Here is a 14,644-nt window from a genome sequence, read left to right as displayed (position 1 = left end):
CCCTCCAGATGTTTTGGGACTACAATTCCCATCATCCCTGACCACTGGTCCTGTTAGCTAAGGATGATGGGAGTTGTAGTCCCAAAACATCTGGAGGGCCGAGTTTGGGGGTGCCTGTACTATGGAATTCTCCGATTCTATACTTTGTGAGTTCTTTCAGTTTAGAGAAAAGGCAAGTAAGAGAATATCTGATAGAGGGGGGTCCAGTGGCCACCTGCCAGGGTGTGATCCCTGCATTGCAGGGAGGATGTTGTTGTTGTTTAGTTGTTTAGTCGTGTCCGACTCTTCGTGGCCCCCTGGACCAGAGCACGCCAGGCACTCCTGTCTTCCACTGCCTCCCGCAGTTTGGTCAAACTCATGCTGGTAGCTTCGAGAACACTGTCCCACCATCTCATCCTCTGTCGTCCCCTTCTCCTTGCGCCCTCCATCTTTCCCAACATCAGGGTCTTTTCCAGGGAGTCTTCTGTTCTCATGAGGTGGCCAAAGTCTTGGAGCCTCAGCTTCAGGATCTGTCCTTCCAGTGAGCACTCAGGGCTGATTTCCTTCAGAATGGAGAGGTTTGGTCTTCTTGCAGTCCATGGGACTCTCAAGAGCCAGTGTGGTGTAGTGGTTAAGAGCTGTAGTGGGGAACCGGGTTCGATTCCCCGCTCCTCCACATGCAGCTGCTGGGTGACCTTGGGCCAGTCACACTTCTCTGAAGTCTCTCAGCCTCGCTCACCTCAGTGTTTGTAGTGGGGGAGAAAGGGAAATGAGATTGTGAGCCACTTTGAGACTCCTTAGGGTAGTGATAAAGAGGGATATCAAATCGAAACTCTTCTTCTTCCAGCACCAGAATTCAGAAGCATCCATTCTTCAGCGATCAGCCTTCTTTATGGTCCAGCTCTCACTTCCATACATCACTACTGGGAAAACCAGAGCTTGAACTAATTCTGCAATTCAATGTCCTTGCAAGGCCCTGGCTGCATCGCGGCCTCTCCAGCTGCGCTGCAGGGCACTCTGGACATGCTCAGAGGTGAATCGAAACGCAAGCCGGGCGATGGCAAAGCAACCGGCGAGCCCCGCCCCTCGCCCCGCCCCCTTTTCCTCCGTCTGCCCTGGTTACAGTTCTCCCAACAGGTGTCTCCCTCCTTCCCGCCGCGGCCAATCGCCGCGAGGGGGTGTGCGCGCCCGGCTCCTCCCTCGGCCGGCGGCCGGCCAATGGGGCCGCGGGGGGGCGTGGCTCCGGCGCCCGGGCAGGGAAGTGCCTGTGCCAGCCGCGCACGTGTCTGTCTGCGGCGCCGCGATCGTCCTGAGATCCAGGCGGGTGGCTCTCCGGGGCGGCATGGAGGAGCCCGGCGCAGGAGGCGCCAACGGGGCGCCGGGCAAGGGCAAGGCTCAGCCCCCGACCAAGGGCAGGGAGCTCTTCAGGAGCCAGCGGAAGGAGTCAGAGGTGGCAATTAATTAATTTATTATTTTGGAGGGGGGGTCGAGACTCCTGGTGGATATATATATGCTCTGCCTACCTCCCCCCTAAATATATATATAAATAGAAATATATATTTAAAATATATATAAATATATATATATATTTAGGGGGGAGGTAGGCAGAGCACCCCCCAGGACGGACGGTGCCTTGGCAGCCTACCCTGCGGGGACGTTGTGGGGCAATTAATTTTTTTTGGGGGGGAGACTCCTGGTGGATTTGTGGTGGGGTGTGCCATCCTGGAGCGCATATATATATTTATATATTTGGGGTGAGGTAGGCAGAGCTCCCCCCAAGAGGGACGGTGCCTTGGCAGCCTACCCTGCGGGGACATTGTGGGGCCATTAATTTTGAGGGGGGGGGAAGATTCCTGGTGGATTTGGGGTGGGGTGTGCCATCCTGGAGCGTACATATAAATATAAGTATATTGGGGGGGTGAGTTAGGCAGAGCACCCCCCAAGAGGGACGGTGCCTTGGCAGCCTACCCTGCGGGGTCGTTGTGGGGCGGGAGGGAAAAGGCAGGTGGGTTCCTGCTGGTGTTGGAGAAGGAGAGCTGTGTCCGGGGGTGTCACGATGGGGCTGCAGACTTGTGGGGTGGCGGGGAAGAGAGAAAGAGCCGGCTTTGGGGGCAGCCAGAGGGGCGCCTGCAAAGGGGAGGGTCTGGCGGCGCAGTGGAGAGAAGCGGGTGGTTGGGGGTCTTTCTGGTCAGGAGGGTGGTGACGGCTTCTTTGGGTTGGGGGAGAAAACCCCCCGTCGGTGGGGCGCGGGGATGCGGGGTGGGGAGTTTTGGGGTGACGCTCAGGAGAGCTCCGGTGGGGGCAGTTGGAGGGGCTGGCTTAAAATGGGGGAAAGAAAAATAGCAAAATTGGGGGGGGGGGGATTTGGAGAGAGTATGGGGCTGGTAGTGCCCGGCAGCCCCCAGATTCGAATGTGTTGCCCTTGGAAGCTGGGCAGGATTCGTCCTGAGCCTGGCGAGGTGGGGGCTCCTTGCAGAGAAATTCCCTGGATTTCTGAGATGGGGGGGGGGGGTCCTTCTTTTGCTTGATTCTCACAGGGACGGGTGAACATTCTGCTGCTTTCGTGGAACCTTAACTCGCCCTATTTTCTGCTTCTGGAAGATAATAATAAATAATAAAATTTTATTTATATCCCGCCCTCCCCAGATACTTGGGCGGGGGGGGGGGCGAATACTTCCCCTAGCTCCTTTAGGATGGAGTAAAACAGCTCCTGTTTTGTGAATGAGTCTTGTCTTCCCTGCGCCTCCGTCCACCTCCCGTTCTGATCCAAGCTTGCGCGCTTTTGCGCATCTGAAATCCTCGTGTCCCTGCGCTCATCTGTTCGCCAAACTCTCTTTTTCGGCAGGGGTTTTTACACGGAATGGTGGACTCTGCAAGGTGGAGCAGCCCCCCTCCCCTGAAAATTATCTGTTCCCGGTTTGCTGGCCTGGCTGGCTTCCCCCTTTTTCCAACGCCCTCCCCTCTCTGTGTGGAGCGAGGCAGGCAGGTCCCTTGTGCGTAATGTACAAGAGCAGCTGGAGAATCGAGGGTTGTGCGTTGTGGATGTCGAGAGCGGAGGAATGGGGAGGAGGAAGAGGCTTCCCTCTTGCTAACGCCAGGGCGATTCCTTCAGCAAAAGACTGGCTGCTGTTTCTGCAAAACAACGACGACACCGCCGCTCTCAAAACCCCACCGATGTCTTGTTTGTTTCCACTCTGGGGTTGGGCTGTGGCGCTTTGCAAAAGTGTGAAAGCACACGTGAGTCTGATCGAAGTGGGGCAGGCAATGGGGACGAGGAAGAGATGCACCTATTTCCCAGGTGCAATCTCTTTTCTAATATATATATATATATATATATATATATATATATATATATATGCTTTCGTAGATTTCGTAGATTTCGTATATATATAAAGTTTTACCTAACAAATTTCAGTTCAAACACATCATTCACCTCTTCAATTCTCTGAATCCATTGATTTCCCTCTGCCCTTCCAGGGTTACCGTTATCAATCTTTCCCCACCCTTCTGCTTATCTTATTTTCTTTAATTTATGGAAAAACAAATTACTACTTTTTAAACAGTTTTTTTGGGACATTACAAGCATTACTCAAATCCTGCCAAAGTTGTTAGCTGTTTACAGTGTTCTGTTATGTACATTATAATTTTTCCCATTACTTCTTAAAATTCTTCTCTTCCTCTTTCCCAATTTTGCCATTTTGGCATAGTCCATCATCTTCATCAGTTGGAACCCGAACGTCCGACGGGGCTTCTGCGGCTTCTGATTGGCTGCAGGAGCTTTCTGCAGCCAATCAGAAGCGCAGCTTGGTTTCTGAACGTTTTGGAAGTTGAACGGACTTCCAGAATAGATTCCGTTCGACTTCCGAGATACAGCTGTATAAGGAAGGCACCAGACAAGCCTCCCTGGGGAAAGTATCCCACAAACGGGGAGCCACTGCAGAAAAGCCCCTGCTCTTGTGTTGCCACCCTCTGGACCTCTTGTGGAAGAGGCCCACGAAGAAGGGCCTCAGAGGATGATCACAGGAGCTGGGTTGGTTGAATTGTCCTCACTCCATCCTTGTTTGAGGGACACGGGTGGCGCTGTGCGTTAAACCACAGAGCCAAGGACTTGATGATCAGAAGGTCGGCGGTTCAAATCCCCGTGACGGGGTGAGCTCCCGTTGCTCGGTCCCCGCTCCTGCCAACCTAGCAGTTTGAAAGCATGTCAAAGTGCAAGTAGATAAATAGGTACCGCTCTGGCGGGAAGGTAAACGGCGTTTCCGTGCGCTGCTCTGGTTCGCCAGAAGCAGCTTAGTCCTGCTGGCCACATGACCCGGAAGCTGTACGCCGGCTCCCTCGGCCAATAAAGCGAGATGAGCGCTGCAACTCCATAGTCAGCCACGACTGGACCTAATGGTCAGGGGTCCCTTTACATCCTTGTTTGCCCTCATTGACCAAATTTTGCTGGCTCCAGCTGGAATGATAGATGTTCTTTGCCTTTGGGGAAACACTCCCCAGTTGCTAATGATTTTTAGAATTGATTTATTGGTTTTTCGATTGTGATGGCGTTGCTTGCATACTTGTGCGCAGAGCAGAGTATTGTGGGAAACAAACTGCTGGAGCTCGTGACCTCACCACTGCTCTCGTGAAAGGAAAACCGTCTCCGAAAAGCTCCACATTTGTAGGAGCTTAAAGTGTGGGTGTTTATGTCATCTTCAGGGGCTCAGTCCAGCCCCCCATCTGGAGGAGGCTGCCGCTGTGTCCTCTCTCGTCCCAGTCTCCGGTCATCTCTCTCTAAATATGTTTCCATGCACTGTGCTTCTCCAGGAAAAATGGGAAAGTTACATGCCTCTCTTTTGATAGATTCCATGTTCAGCCATATTTTGGTACCGCATGAATGAGTATATTCCTTCCTCTCTCCCCACTTTTCCCTTCTAATCAGTGTTAGAAACTCAGATATATCAGCTAGGCACCAAATGGCTCCTGAGACCGGGGTTCCAGCCACCAAAACCCAATGCCTAGTTGCCATTTTGGGGGCCAGGCAGCTATAAAGTCTTATTTTTCAATACAACTTTTTGATTCCTGTAATTCGGTCTGATTGTGCAGGATAGAATTATGCAGGATGCGTTGCTAGTGTGTGAAGACGGTCCGGATCCAAGGATCCCCAGGCATGCGCCGCCAGATGGTCCGGGCATCTTCGCTTGGTCGCAGGTGGCTGGATAGCCAGGTGCAAAACGCTCCCGGCGAATTTCAAACCCTGATTCCAGTTAAGGGACAAGTTTGGTGTTGCATCAAGAAGGACACTGACAAACTGGAACGTGTCCAGAGGAGGGCAACCAAAATGGTCAAAGGCCTGGAAACGATGCCTTATGAGGAACGGCTAAGGGAGCTGGGCATGTTTAGCCTGGAGAAGAGGAGGTTAAGGGGTGATATGATAGCCATGTTCAAATATATAAAAGGATGTCACCTAGAGGAGGGAGAAAGGTTGTTTTCTGCTGCTCCAGAGAAGCGGACATGGAGCAATGGATCCAAACTACAAGAAAGAAGATTCCACCTAAACATTAGGAAGAACTTCCTGGCAGTAAGAGCTGTTCGACAGTGGAATTTGCTGCCAAGGAGTGTGGTGGAGTCTCCTTCTTTGGAGGTCTTTAAGCAGAGGCTTGACAACCATATGTCAGGAGTGCTCTGATGGTGTTTCCTGCTTGGCAGGGGGTTGGACTCGATGGCCCTTGGGGTCTCTTCCAACTCTATGATTCTATGACTAGTGGTTTGCATGCACTGGAGCTTTTTAGCAAAGGGGAGGGCAGGAAGATGTGCCAGGCAAGGCTTGCTCCTGTTTTGCCAAACTGCCATTGGTCATTGCATCTTAACCAGGGTGTTATGTACTGAGTTGAATAGGATCCAGAATGCAGCAGTCTGATTGGTCCTAGAACAATAGGATCCAGAATGCAGCAGTCCGATTGGTCCGCAGGAGCCACCCAATCCAACTCCAGGTGGAAGTGAATCCGCAACCTGATTGGCCTTCAGGAGAATCCTGAAATTAGCCAATCACATGGGGCCCATTGTGTAAATAATGTATATAAAGCAGACATTTTGGGGGAAATTCCATTCCTCCTCACCACTATGAGCTGAATAAAGAGCATGAAATCCACTCTCAATTCTGAGTATATTTCACTGGCGACGAAGGTAGGATCTGCGCAAGCTGCAGGGAGAGTCAACAGAGGAGGACCTGCCGTTTCCGCAACGCAGAGTGCAGGCAGTGCAGAAAATCGGGACACATCGCCTGGGTGTGTCGGGCTCGGCCCACCCGACGTCGACTCCGAGTATATTTTACAGGAGGTCAGGATCTCACAGCCCTCCACCCTCTTTTACTTCTTTGGCCCCATACACCACTAGTTCCCCCCCCCCCCAAAAAAGCGGACAATGTGCCCTCTGGCTGAAAAGGTCTTCCAACACCACTACTCGGAAGTAAGCCCCATTGAGTTCATCAGGGCTTGCTCCCATGGAAGTTCATGTATGTGGTTACTAACCTTTGACTCCTATCATACCCAAGTTCTTTACTCCTCCAAATTTAATTACTCCGTTTCTCCAGCCCATGCCAAGTTCCCCCCTTTTTAATCCACTAACCTTTCCTTTGTTGCTGGCTCTGTTTGGCATGAAAGCTCCTGTAGTTTTCACAGAGCCGGGAAAACAAAGACCTCACTATTTCAGCGTGTGTCTGCTTATATTCTGGTTCTCTTTAGATCGTATAAATCTCTCGCCTCTTATGAAAGTATGTGCCTGCTTCTGAAAATCGTACGCGGGATTCCTCTTAGCGCTTCCTCTTAGCCTCAAAAGTGCTTTTTGGTGGATCAGGCCAAAGACCCTTCTATCCTGGAGCCAGTGAGAGCTGGACCATAAATTTTGAATTATGGTGTTGGAGGAGACTCTTGAGAATCCCATGGACTGCAAGAAGATCAAACCTGTTTAGTGAAGTTTTTAATGTTTAACAGACTATTGTATTTTAATATTTTGTTGGAAGCCGCCCAGAGTGGCTGGGGAAACCCAGCCAGATGGGCGGGGTATAAATAAATTATTATTATTATTATTATTATTATTATTATTATTATTATTATTATTACAGTGATACCTCGGGTTAATAACTTAATTCGTTCTGGAGGTCCATTCTTAACCTGGAACTGTTCTTAACCCGAAGAACCACTTTAGCAAATGGGGCCTCCTGCTGCCACTGCGCGATTTCTGTTCTCATCCTGAAGCAAAGTTCTTAATCCGAGGTAGTATTTCTGGGATAGCGGAGTCTGTAACCTGAAGCGTATGTAACCCGAGGTACCACTGTATTATTATTATTATTATTATTAACCGATCCATTCTGAAGGAAATCAGCCCTGCGTGCTCACTGGAAGGACAGATCCTGAAGCTGAGGCTCCAAGACTTTGGCCACCTCATGAGAAGAGAAGACTCCCTGGAAAAGACCCTGATGTTGGGAAAGATGGAGGGCACAAGGAGAAGGGGACGACAGAGGACGAGATGGTGGGACAGTGTTCTCGAAGGGACCAGCATGAGTTTGACCAAACTGCGGGAGGCAGTGGAAGACAGGAGGGCCTGGTGTGCTCTGGTCCAGGGGGTCACAAAGAGGCGGACACGACTAAACGACTAAACAACAATCCTGGGGCCAACCCTATATCTTCAGATAGAAACTCTCCTCCTGTTATCTATCTCCAGGGGAGGAGTGGTAAATCGTGAAGTGCAGGAGCTCACCATGGCAGCCCCCCCAGGAAGAGTGCATGGCCATGCTTGCTGTGTTGCTAGGTATAAATCCAAAATGGCAGCAGATCCCATAATGCCCAGCTTAATAGGATCAGTTGATAGGCATAATATCAGAATAGATAGGTTCTGATCTGTGAGGAATCTCACTGGGAAACTTGTGTTCAAAATTAGCCAGGTGCAAAGCGCATTTTGTAATTATTATTATTATTATTATTATTATTATTATTATTTATTTATTTATTTAATTGTGCCCTCCCATCTGGCTGGGTTTCTCCACCATCTGGGGATCATTGAATGTGGACTGCTTTCACACACTAATACTCTGTCCTGTAGAATTCTGCACAACTGGAATGAATTTCTGGAACCAAATTGCTTTTTCTGCACAGAAAGTTGGAGCAGTCGCCATTAAGGAAAAACAGGTTGGAATAGGCTAATATGTATGTGGATTCTCCCTGGATCAAGTGGCTTTCCTCCTTAAATCCTCAAAGTTCTTAACCTAGCTCAAGGTCCTCCTCTGAACTATCCAGATGTTCAACTGAAAAATCACTCCGAGTCAGTCCATCATTTGAAAAAATAAGCCATATGAGCCGCCTTGCCCCAAAATGGCAACTGCGCATTCTGTTTTGGTAGCTGCAACCTTTGCCTAAGGAGCAAAATGCCTGGCATATATATCTGAATTTCTAACAGTGTTTTGATCAGTCACGTTCCTGAACCTAGCAAAGGGATTGTGTGACAAGCAAAGTTCCTTTGCCAGTTCCCAAACATACAGCATTTGGCAAATGTGAAATAATTTGAACATTGAAATACTTTATTGTCACTTGTACAACTTGAATACAGTGAGATTACACGAGCACCCCCCACTCAGCTCTTTTAGTCTTAATTCCCCTCGTTTACTGACGCGCACCCACCAAACCCAAAAGTCAGTTGCCCTGTTGTTATCTTTTCATTCAGCAGCCTAACAGCCCATGGATAGAAGCTGTTCTTTACCCTGTTGGCGCGACTAATCCTGCTTCTATATCTTCTGCCCAAGGGCAGGAGATCAAGAAAGTGCTGGCCAGGCTGTGAATCATCCCTGAGAATTTCCCTCACTCTCCTGAGGCAACGTTCTTCCACTATTTCATCCAGCGGATTCACGGGACAGCCCATAATATCTTGTGCTGTCTTCACTACCCTCTGTAGGCACTTCCTATCAGATGATGTCAAACCAGCGTCCCACACCGTGATGCAGTATGAAAGGACACATTCTATTGTGGACCGGTAGAAGGAGATCATCAGATGTTGATTGACATTGTTCTTCCGCAAGACTCTGAGGAGACGGAGTCTCTGTTGGGCTTTCTTAACCACCTGGGTTGTATTTATTTTCCAAGTAAGGCCTTCACTGAGATAAACTCCCAACAGATGACATCATTTTTCTTGCTGTGGGCTATGAAGTTATTCCAAACACTCTTGTTCCATCTAGTCTGTACCTGATAACTGCTGTTGGACCTTTATATGAGCATCTAAATCTGTTTTCACCAACCTAGTGCCATCCAGAGATTTTGGAACACAGCTCCCATCAGCCCCAGTTGTAGTGCAAAACATCTGGGAGGAACCAGGTTGATGAAGGGTGATCTAAACTCTTCTTTAAATGTCACTGTTAAGTTGTGGGTGAACATATCAGAGAACACAGCAATTCTTCAGACAGCTCTTGTTTATTCGCAGGCCAGAACTGAACTGAAGGGTTCAGCCAGCCTGCTTATATAGAGCTCAACTACAAAGCAACAGTAACCACTTTCTCTAACTACCCAATCACTGAACGTCACTTTCAATCCCTTATTTGCATATGTGGACCTGAGTGAAAACTATCTACAGTATCCCCCTGCTGGCCCATGGTGAGAACTTCAGTACATAACAGTCACCTAAGCTGGTGCCACGATGAAACAAAAACCGAGAAAGGCCTTTAAATATTCCTGTTTGTGTTTGCTAAGGCAGAGGGCATAATCCTCCAGGAATTTCTTCCTGCGCAAATCTCGTTGAAATAAATTGGGGCTGCTGGTGCAGGAAAACTTTTTCTAGCGGATCGTTCCCCAAAACAAGAAGATGTTTTGGATGACCCTGCTTTGAGGCGGTGAAGCAGCAGATTTGAGTTTTCTGCTCTGCAGATTCTGAGCCGGGCTTTTCCGGAAAGACCTTCAGCCTGAGCTTTCTCCCGAAACAACCACAACAAAGTTGAGCTGAAAGAATTTACAAAGAAGCCCAAAGCCTTGTTGTGACTTCTGTTAGGATTTAGCAAGACATGACCCAAAAAGTTCTACAAAGTCTGAAGCAAGCGAACAAACAAAACCCACCAGCATTTTTAGATTAAAGCAGCACACTTTGCAACACAGCTCAGATCTGTCGCTGACGAATTTAGCCCTTTGTAAATCACGTTGCCGTACTTTGGAAAGTGTTTGCTGCTGTTGGGCGGCTGCAACGGCCAAGGACGTTGATTAGGAAACTTCAGTGAAGGTCAAAGTGGGAAGAATTTTACTGGATTTAGGAGATTAGTTCTCAAGTGGAAAGAAGCTGAGCTTTAAAAAATGGGGCTTTCTTGTTCAATTGGTGTGTTTCTCCCTAATTGTGAGAGAGTTTGTGTGTGTTTATTTGGGGTTGCATCTATCTCGCCTGTTGCAGCACACTGCCTGATGCAATCGTAATCTGTCATGGAGGTTCTAGTCAATTAACTCTCCCTTTCCCCTCGCAATAATTGGCCTTTGTCTGTTCAAACGGACAGGATCGGGCTGCTAAAAAAAAAAAGCGCCATGGCCGACAAATCCATCTTGCCATTCAAAACGGAGACGGAGTTTCCACCTTTCCCGAAATTGCCTCTGCCCTGCATTCGTTGGGGGTGAGCAAGCGCAGACATGATGGGGCTTGTTCATTAACTGAGCCCTCGGTTGTCTTTAATGCCCCCAAAACTCACTTTGTCAGCAAATCTGTGTGCTTGCCTTCTCTCTCCCTGCCGACTGCCTATGTCTTAAGTGTTGATTCTTTGCTGCGTGTTATGCAACCAAAGCTTTCTCGCAAAATATTTGGCTGCAAATCAAGGGCTCGACTTGAGCTGAAACCGTGTGTGTGAAATTTAGGGAGATGGTGGTCTGCTAGTTGTTGTTCTCTTTGACATCTGGTGGGAGGGCGTTCCACAGGGAGGGTGCCACTACCAAGAAGGCCCTCTGCCTGGTTCCCTGTAACTTGGCTTCTTGCTGTGAGGGAACCGCCAGAAGGCCCTCGGAGCTGGACCTCAGTGTCCGGGCAGAACAATGGGGGTGGAGACGTTCCTTCAGGTATAGTGGTAGCTTGCATGCCTTGTGCCGATCAAATCGGCCGCATTGCCTGGGGACTCGCCTTTGCTCAGCGCTTCCCAGCGGAGAGGTGACGGTGGTTTTCCTTGCTGCATCCCCTTTGCCGGGTTGCTGCGCTGTGGGGACCACCACATGAGGCTTCGTTTGGCTGCTGGCTGGGCGTTCTGCCTTTGGCTCGGAGGGGCTCAGAAGCCGAACCTACCCGTGCTCTGAAAATCCCTTATTTTGGCTGCTGATTCCTTATTTTCGAGGCTGCTGGCCCCTTATTTTCAAATCTGTAAGTTGACAGCTATGCCTATATCACTCGTTAAGGACTAGAGACCTACAGCCCAAAATTTGGTACTTGCCTGTGATCAGAATTGGCGAACGGCTTCTAAAATTCGGGAGTGTGAGAATAAAGACCCGGCGGTCAGTAATCTCAATTTGACCCTTTGAACCGGCACCTTCTGTCACTGTTATTCCAGAGTTGCGAGTTCAACTTCCGCATCCCTGAGTGGCTTCGGGCCAGTTGCTCTCTTTACTGTTTGGCTTCTAAAATGAGGGTAGCAGCTTCCCTGCAAATGGTGAGGGGATACAGACAAGGCTTGAGCAGACCTTGGAGGTGCAGTAGAAATAAACCGTTGTTGTTGTTTTTTTAAAGGATGGAAGTCAATAGCTCATGGTTGAAAGCCCTTCAGTGAGTGGCACTCCTTCTACTCTTCCCTGTCCCATGAATTGTTTGTGCCCCAGTAATATTCTATGATAGTAGTCTAAGGGGACACTGTCCCATGTAGGTCATAGCATAGCCAGCGGCCATCATTAAAAGGCTAATGGCTGCCATGAATGGGGTTAGAAACTTGCTCCAGCCTAGGCTCAATTGCATCCCACAAAGATCCTGACACCACAGTCCCTTTGGGACATGTCTAGCAGACGTCAGGAAAGATCCACGTCACTCCCATCCTGCTTTCCCATTCCACGAACCTCACTGGCTCGACTTTGCTGAAATAATAATAATAATATATAATAATAATTTATTATTTATACCCTGCCCATCTGCACTAAATATTAAAAACTTCCCCAAACAGGGCTGCCTTCAGATGTCTTTTAAAAATAAGATAGCTGCTTATTTCCTTGACACCTGATCGGAGGGCATTCCACAGGGCGGGCGCCACCACCGAGAAGGCCCTCTGCCTGGTTCCCTGTAACTTCACTTCTTGCAATGAGGGAACCACCAGAAGGCCCTCGGTGCTGAACCTCAACGTCTGGGCTGAACAAAGGGGGTGGAGACGCTCCTTCAGGTATCCAGGACCGAGGTCTCTCAACTCCCTTCGTCATTCAGATGGAGAATACAGTCATACCTCGAGTTACAGACACTTCAGGTTGTGTTTTTTTGGGTTAGGTAAAGGTCCAGTCGTGGCCGACTCTGGGGTTGTGGCGCTCATCTCCCTTTATTGGCCGAGGGAGCCGGCATACAGCTTCTGGGTCATGTGGCGAACATGACTAAGCTGTTTCTGGAGAACCAGAGCAGCGCACGAAACGTCGTTTACCTTCCCGCCGGAGCAGTACCTATTTATCTACTTGCACTTTGAGGTGCTTTCGAACTGCTAGGTTGGCAGGAGCAGGGACCGAGCAATGGGAGCTCATCCCGTCGCGGGGATTCGAACCGCCGACCTTCTGATTGGCAAGTGCTAGGCTCTGTGGTTTAACCCACAGCGGCACCCGTGTTGGGTTTTTCGGGTTACGGACCGCCAAAACCCAGAAGTGCTGGAATAGGTTACTTCTGGGCTTCGGCGATCGCGCATGCGCAGAAGTGCTAAATCACGCTTTGTGCATGCGCAGAAGCTCCGAATCGCAACCCGCACATGTGCGGACGCGCCGCTGCAGGTTGCGAACACTGCAGGATCACGCTTGTAACCCGAATGTCCACCGTAGAGAGGACTGGTTATGCAGAAACTAGCCTACTGCACAAAGATAAAAATTCCCTCCATTGCTCTGCCTGTTTTTGCCTCAGGCCTCACCCACCCCAGAACAAGTCCCCTCAGAAGAGTCTCCATAAATGAATGCGGACTTTGGGGTGAAAAAGTGTCCCCCCCCCCCCGTGGTGTTAGGACTATTGTACCAAAGGCCACCACTCTATAGGGACTGAATCTTGTGGTTGAAAACTGGGGCGATTCTCAGCCTCCGCCAACCATTGGCTGAGCTGCTCTGATGTCATAGAAGGCTTTAAACTTGATCCATGCTGTTGCAATGAGGGGGAAATGGGTGTCTGGTTTTTGCTAGGGGACAGTATTTTTTTGTAACAGGGATGGAGGTGGCCGTGTGCTGCAAGGGGGCGGAAAAGGAGATTGGGGGCTGAGGGGTTTGGGGCAGGGTCCCACAAAGGACCTAGCAATGCGCAACAGGGTCTTTGTGGTGGTTGGGTCACTGTCCCAGTACTAGAGAGTTGACTGATCTCTTGATTGCTCGATTCTGATCGCTGGACTTTTCCGCAGTGCCCATTTCACAGAGCGGGGAAGTCGAGTCACAGGGAGAGCTATTCCACAGCTGTTGGATCGGAACCCATTTTTCTAGCTCCAGTTGCTTATCACTGGGTCACCTCAGCGTATGTGTGTCCTGCCGTCTGCTATGCCAGCCTCAGCTAACTTGGGTTCTCTGTTTCAGGGTTCAGTGGACTGCCCCAACCTGGAGTTTGAGTACGGGGACTCCGACGTCTATGCTGCCGAACTGTCAGGTAAAATAGAACATCCGGGGATGATGGCGCGCTGAGCTCCCTTGGCTGCAAGGAAGGGGAGCTCAGAAGAACATAAGGAGAGCCACCAGCTGGATCAGGCCCATAGCCTGTCTTGTCCGGCATCCTCTTCTCACAATGGCCAACCAGATGTCTCAGTGGGAAACCTGCAGGCTGGATCCGAACACCAGGGCGACACTCGCCTCCGCCCTGGATAGCGAGGCCAAGAGCCTTCTCCACCTCCATGAGTCTGCCTCATCCACACCCCTTTCCTGGGGCCACACCCCTTCCCCCTAGGCCACGCCCTCTCTGGACCACACCCCTCCCCAGGCCGCCCCCTCTCTGAAGCACACCTCCTAGGCCACACCCCTCTACCACACCCCTCCCCTAGGCCACTCCCCTCTAGACCACCCCCTCCTCAGGCCACGCCCTCTCTGAAGCACACCTTCCCTGGCCACTCCCCTCTGGACCACACCCCTCCCCAGGCCACGCCCTCTCTGAAGCACCCCTTCTCCTAGGCCACACCCTCTACTACACCCCTCCCCCCAGGCCACTCCCCTCTAGACCACCCCCCTCCTCAGGCCACACCCTCTCTGAAGCACCCCTTCTCCTAGGCCACACTCCTCTACCTCACCCCTCCCCCTGGACAACACATGTCCCCCTAGGCCACTCCCCTCTGGACCACACTCCCTCCTCAAGCCACGCCCTCACTGAAGCACACCTTCCCTGGCCACTCCCCTCTGGACCACACCCCCTCCCCAGGCCACGCCCTCTCTGAAGCACCCCTTCTCCTAGGCCACACCCCTCTACCACACCCCTCCCCCTGGACAACACATGTCCCCCTTGTTATGTACTGAAGTTCTCACCCTGGGCCAGCAGGGGGATACTGTAG

General features: G+C 50.4%; 1 protein-coding gene and 2 long non-coding RNA genes across 3 annotated transcripts in view; 1 reads left to right on the top strand and 2 right to left on the bottom strand.

Annotated features, from left to right (window-relative positions):
• The window catches only part of LOC310659301, a 327,135-nt gene that overhangs the window by 165,607 nt on the left and 146,884 nt on the right, over positions 1–14,644 (bottom strand). The gene's annotated exons all lie outside the window — the stretch shown is intronic.
• The window catches only part of LOC310659292, a 269,655-nt gene that overhangs the window by 121,253 nt on the left and 133,758 nt on the right, over positions 1–14,644 (bottom strand). The window lies entirely within an intron of this gene.
• Positions 1,216–14,644, top strand: part of STRIP2 (striatin interacting protein 2) — a 68,090-nt gene continuing 54,661 nt past the window's right edge. Inside the window, exons 1-2 of the mRNA XM_083401971.1 lie at positions 1,216–1,429; positions 13,686–13,755. Of these exons, the coding sequence (XP_083258097.1) occupies positions 1,322–1,429; positions 13,686–13,755 (178 nt within the window). The 5' untranslated portion in view covers positions 1,216–1,321. The remainder of the gene's footprint in view (positions 1,430–13,685; positions 13,756–14,644) is intronic.

The sequence above is a fragment of the Podarcis tiliguerta genome (assembly GCF_965153285.1).
Source record: "Podarcis tiliguerta genome assembly, chromosome: 10".
NCBI classification, from domain to species: domain Eukaryota; kingdom Metazoa; phylum Chordata; class Lepidosauria; order Squamata; family Lacertidae; genus Podarcis; species Podarcis tiliguerta.
The sequence above is the reverse complement of the archived record's forward strand: the minus strand, read 5'-3'. Positions and strand labels throughout refer to the sequence as shown.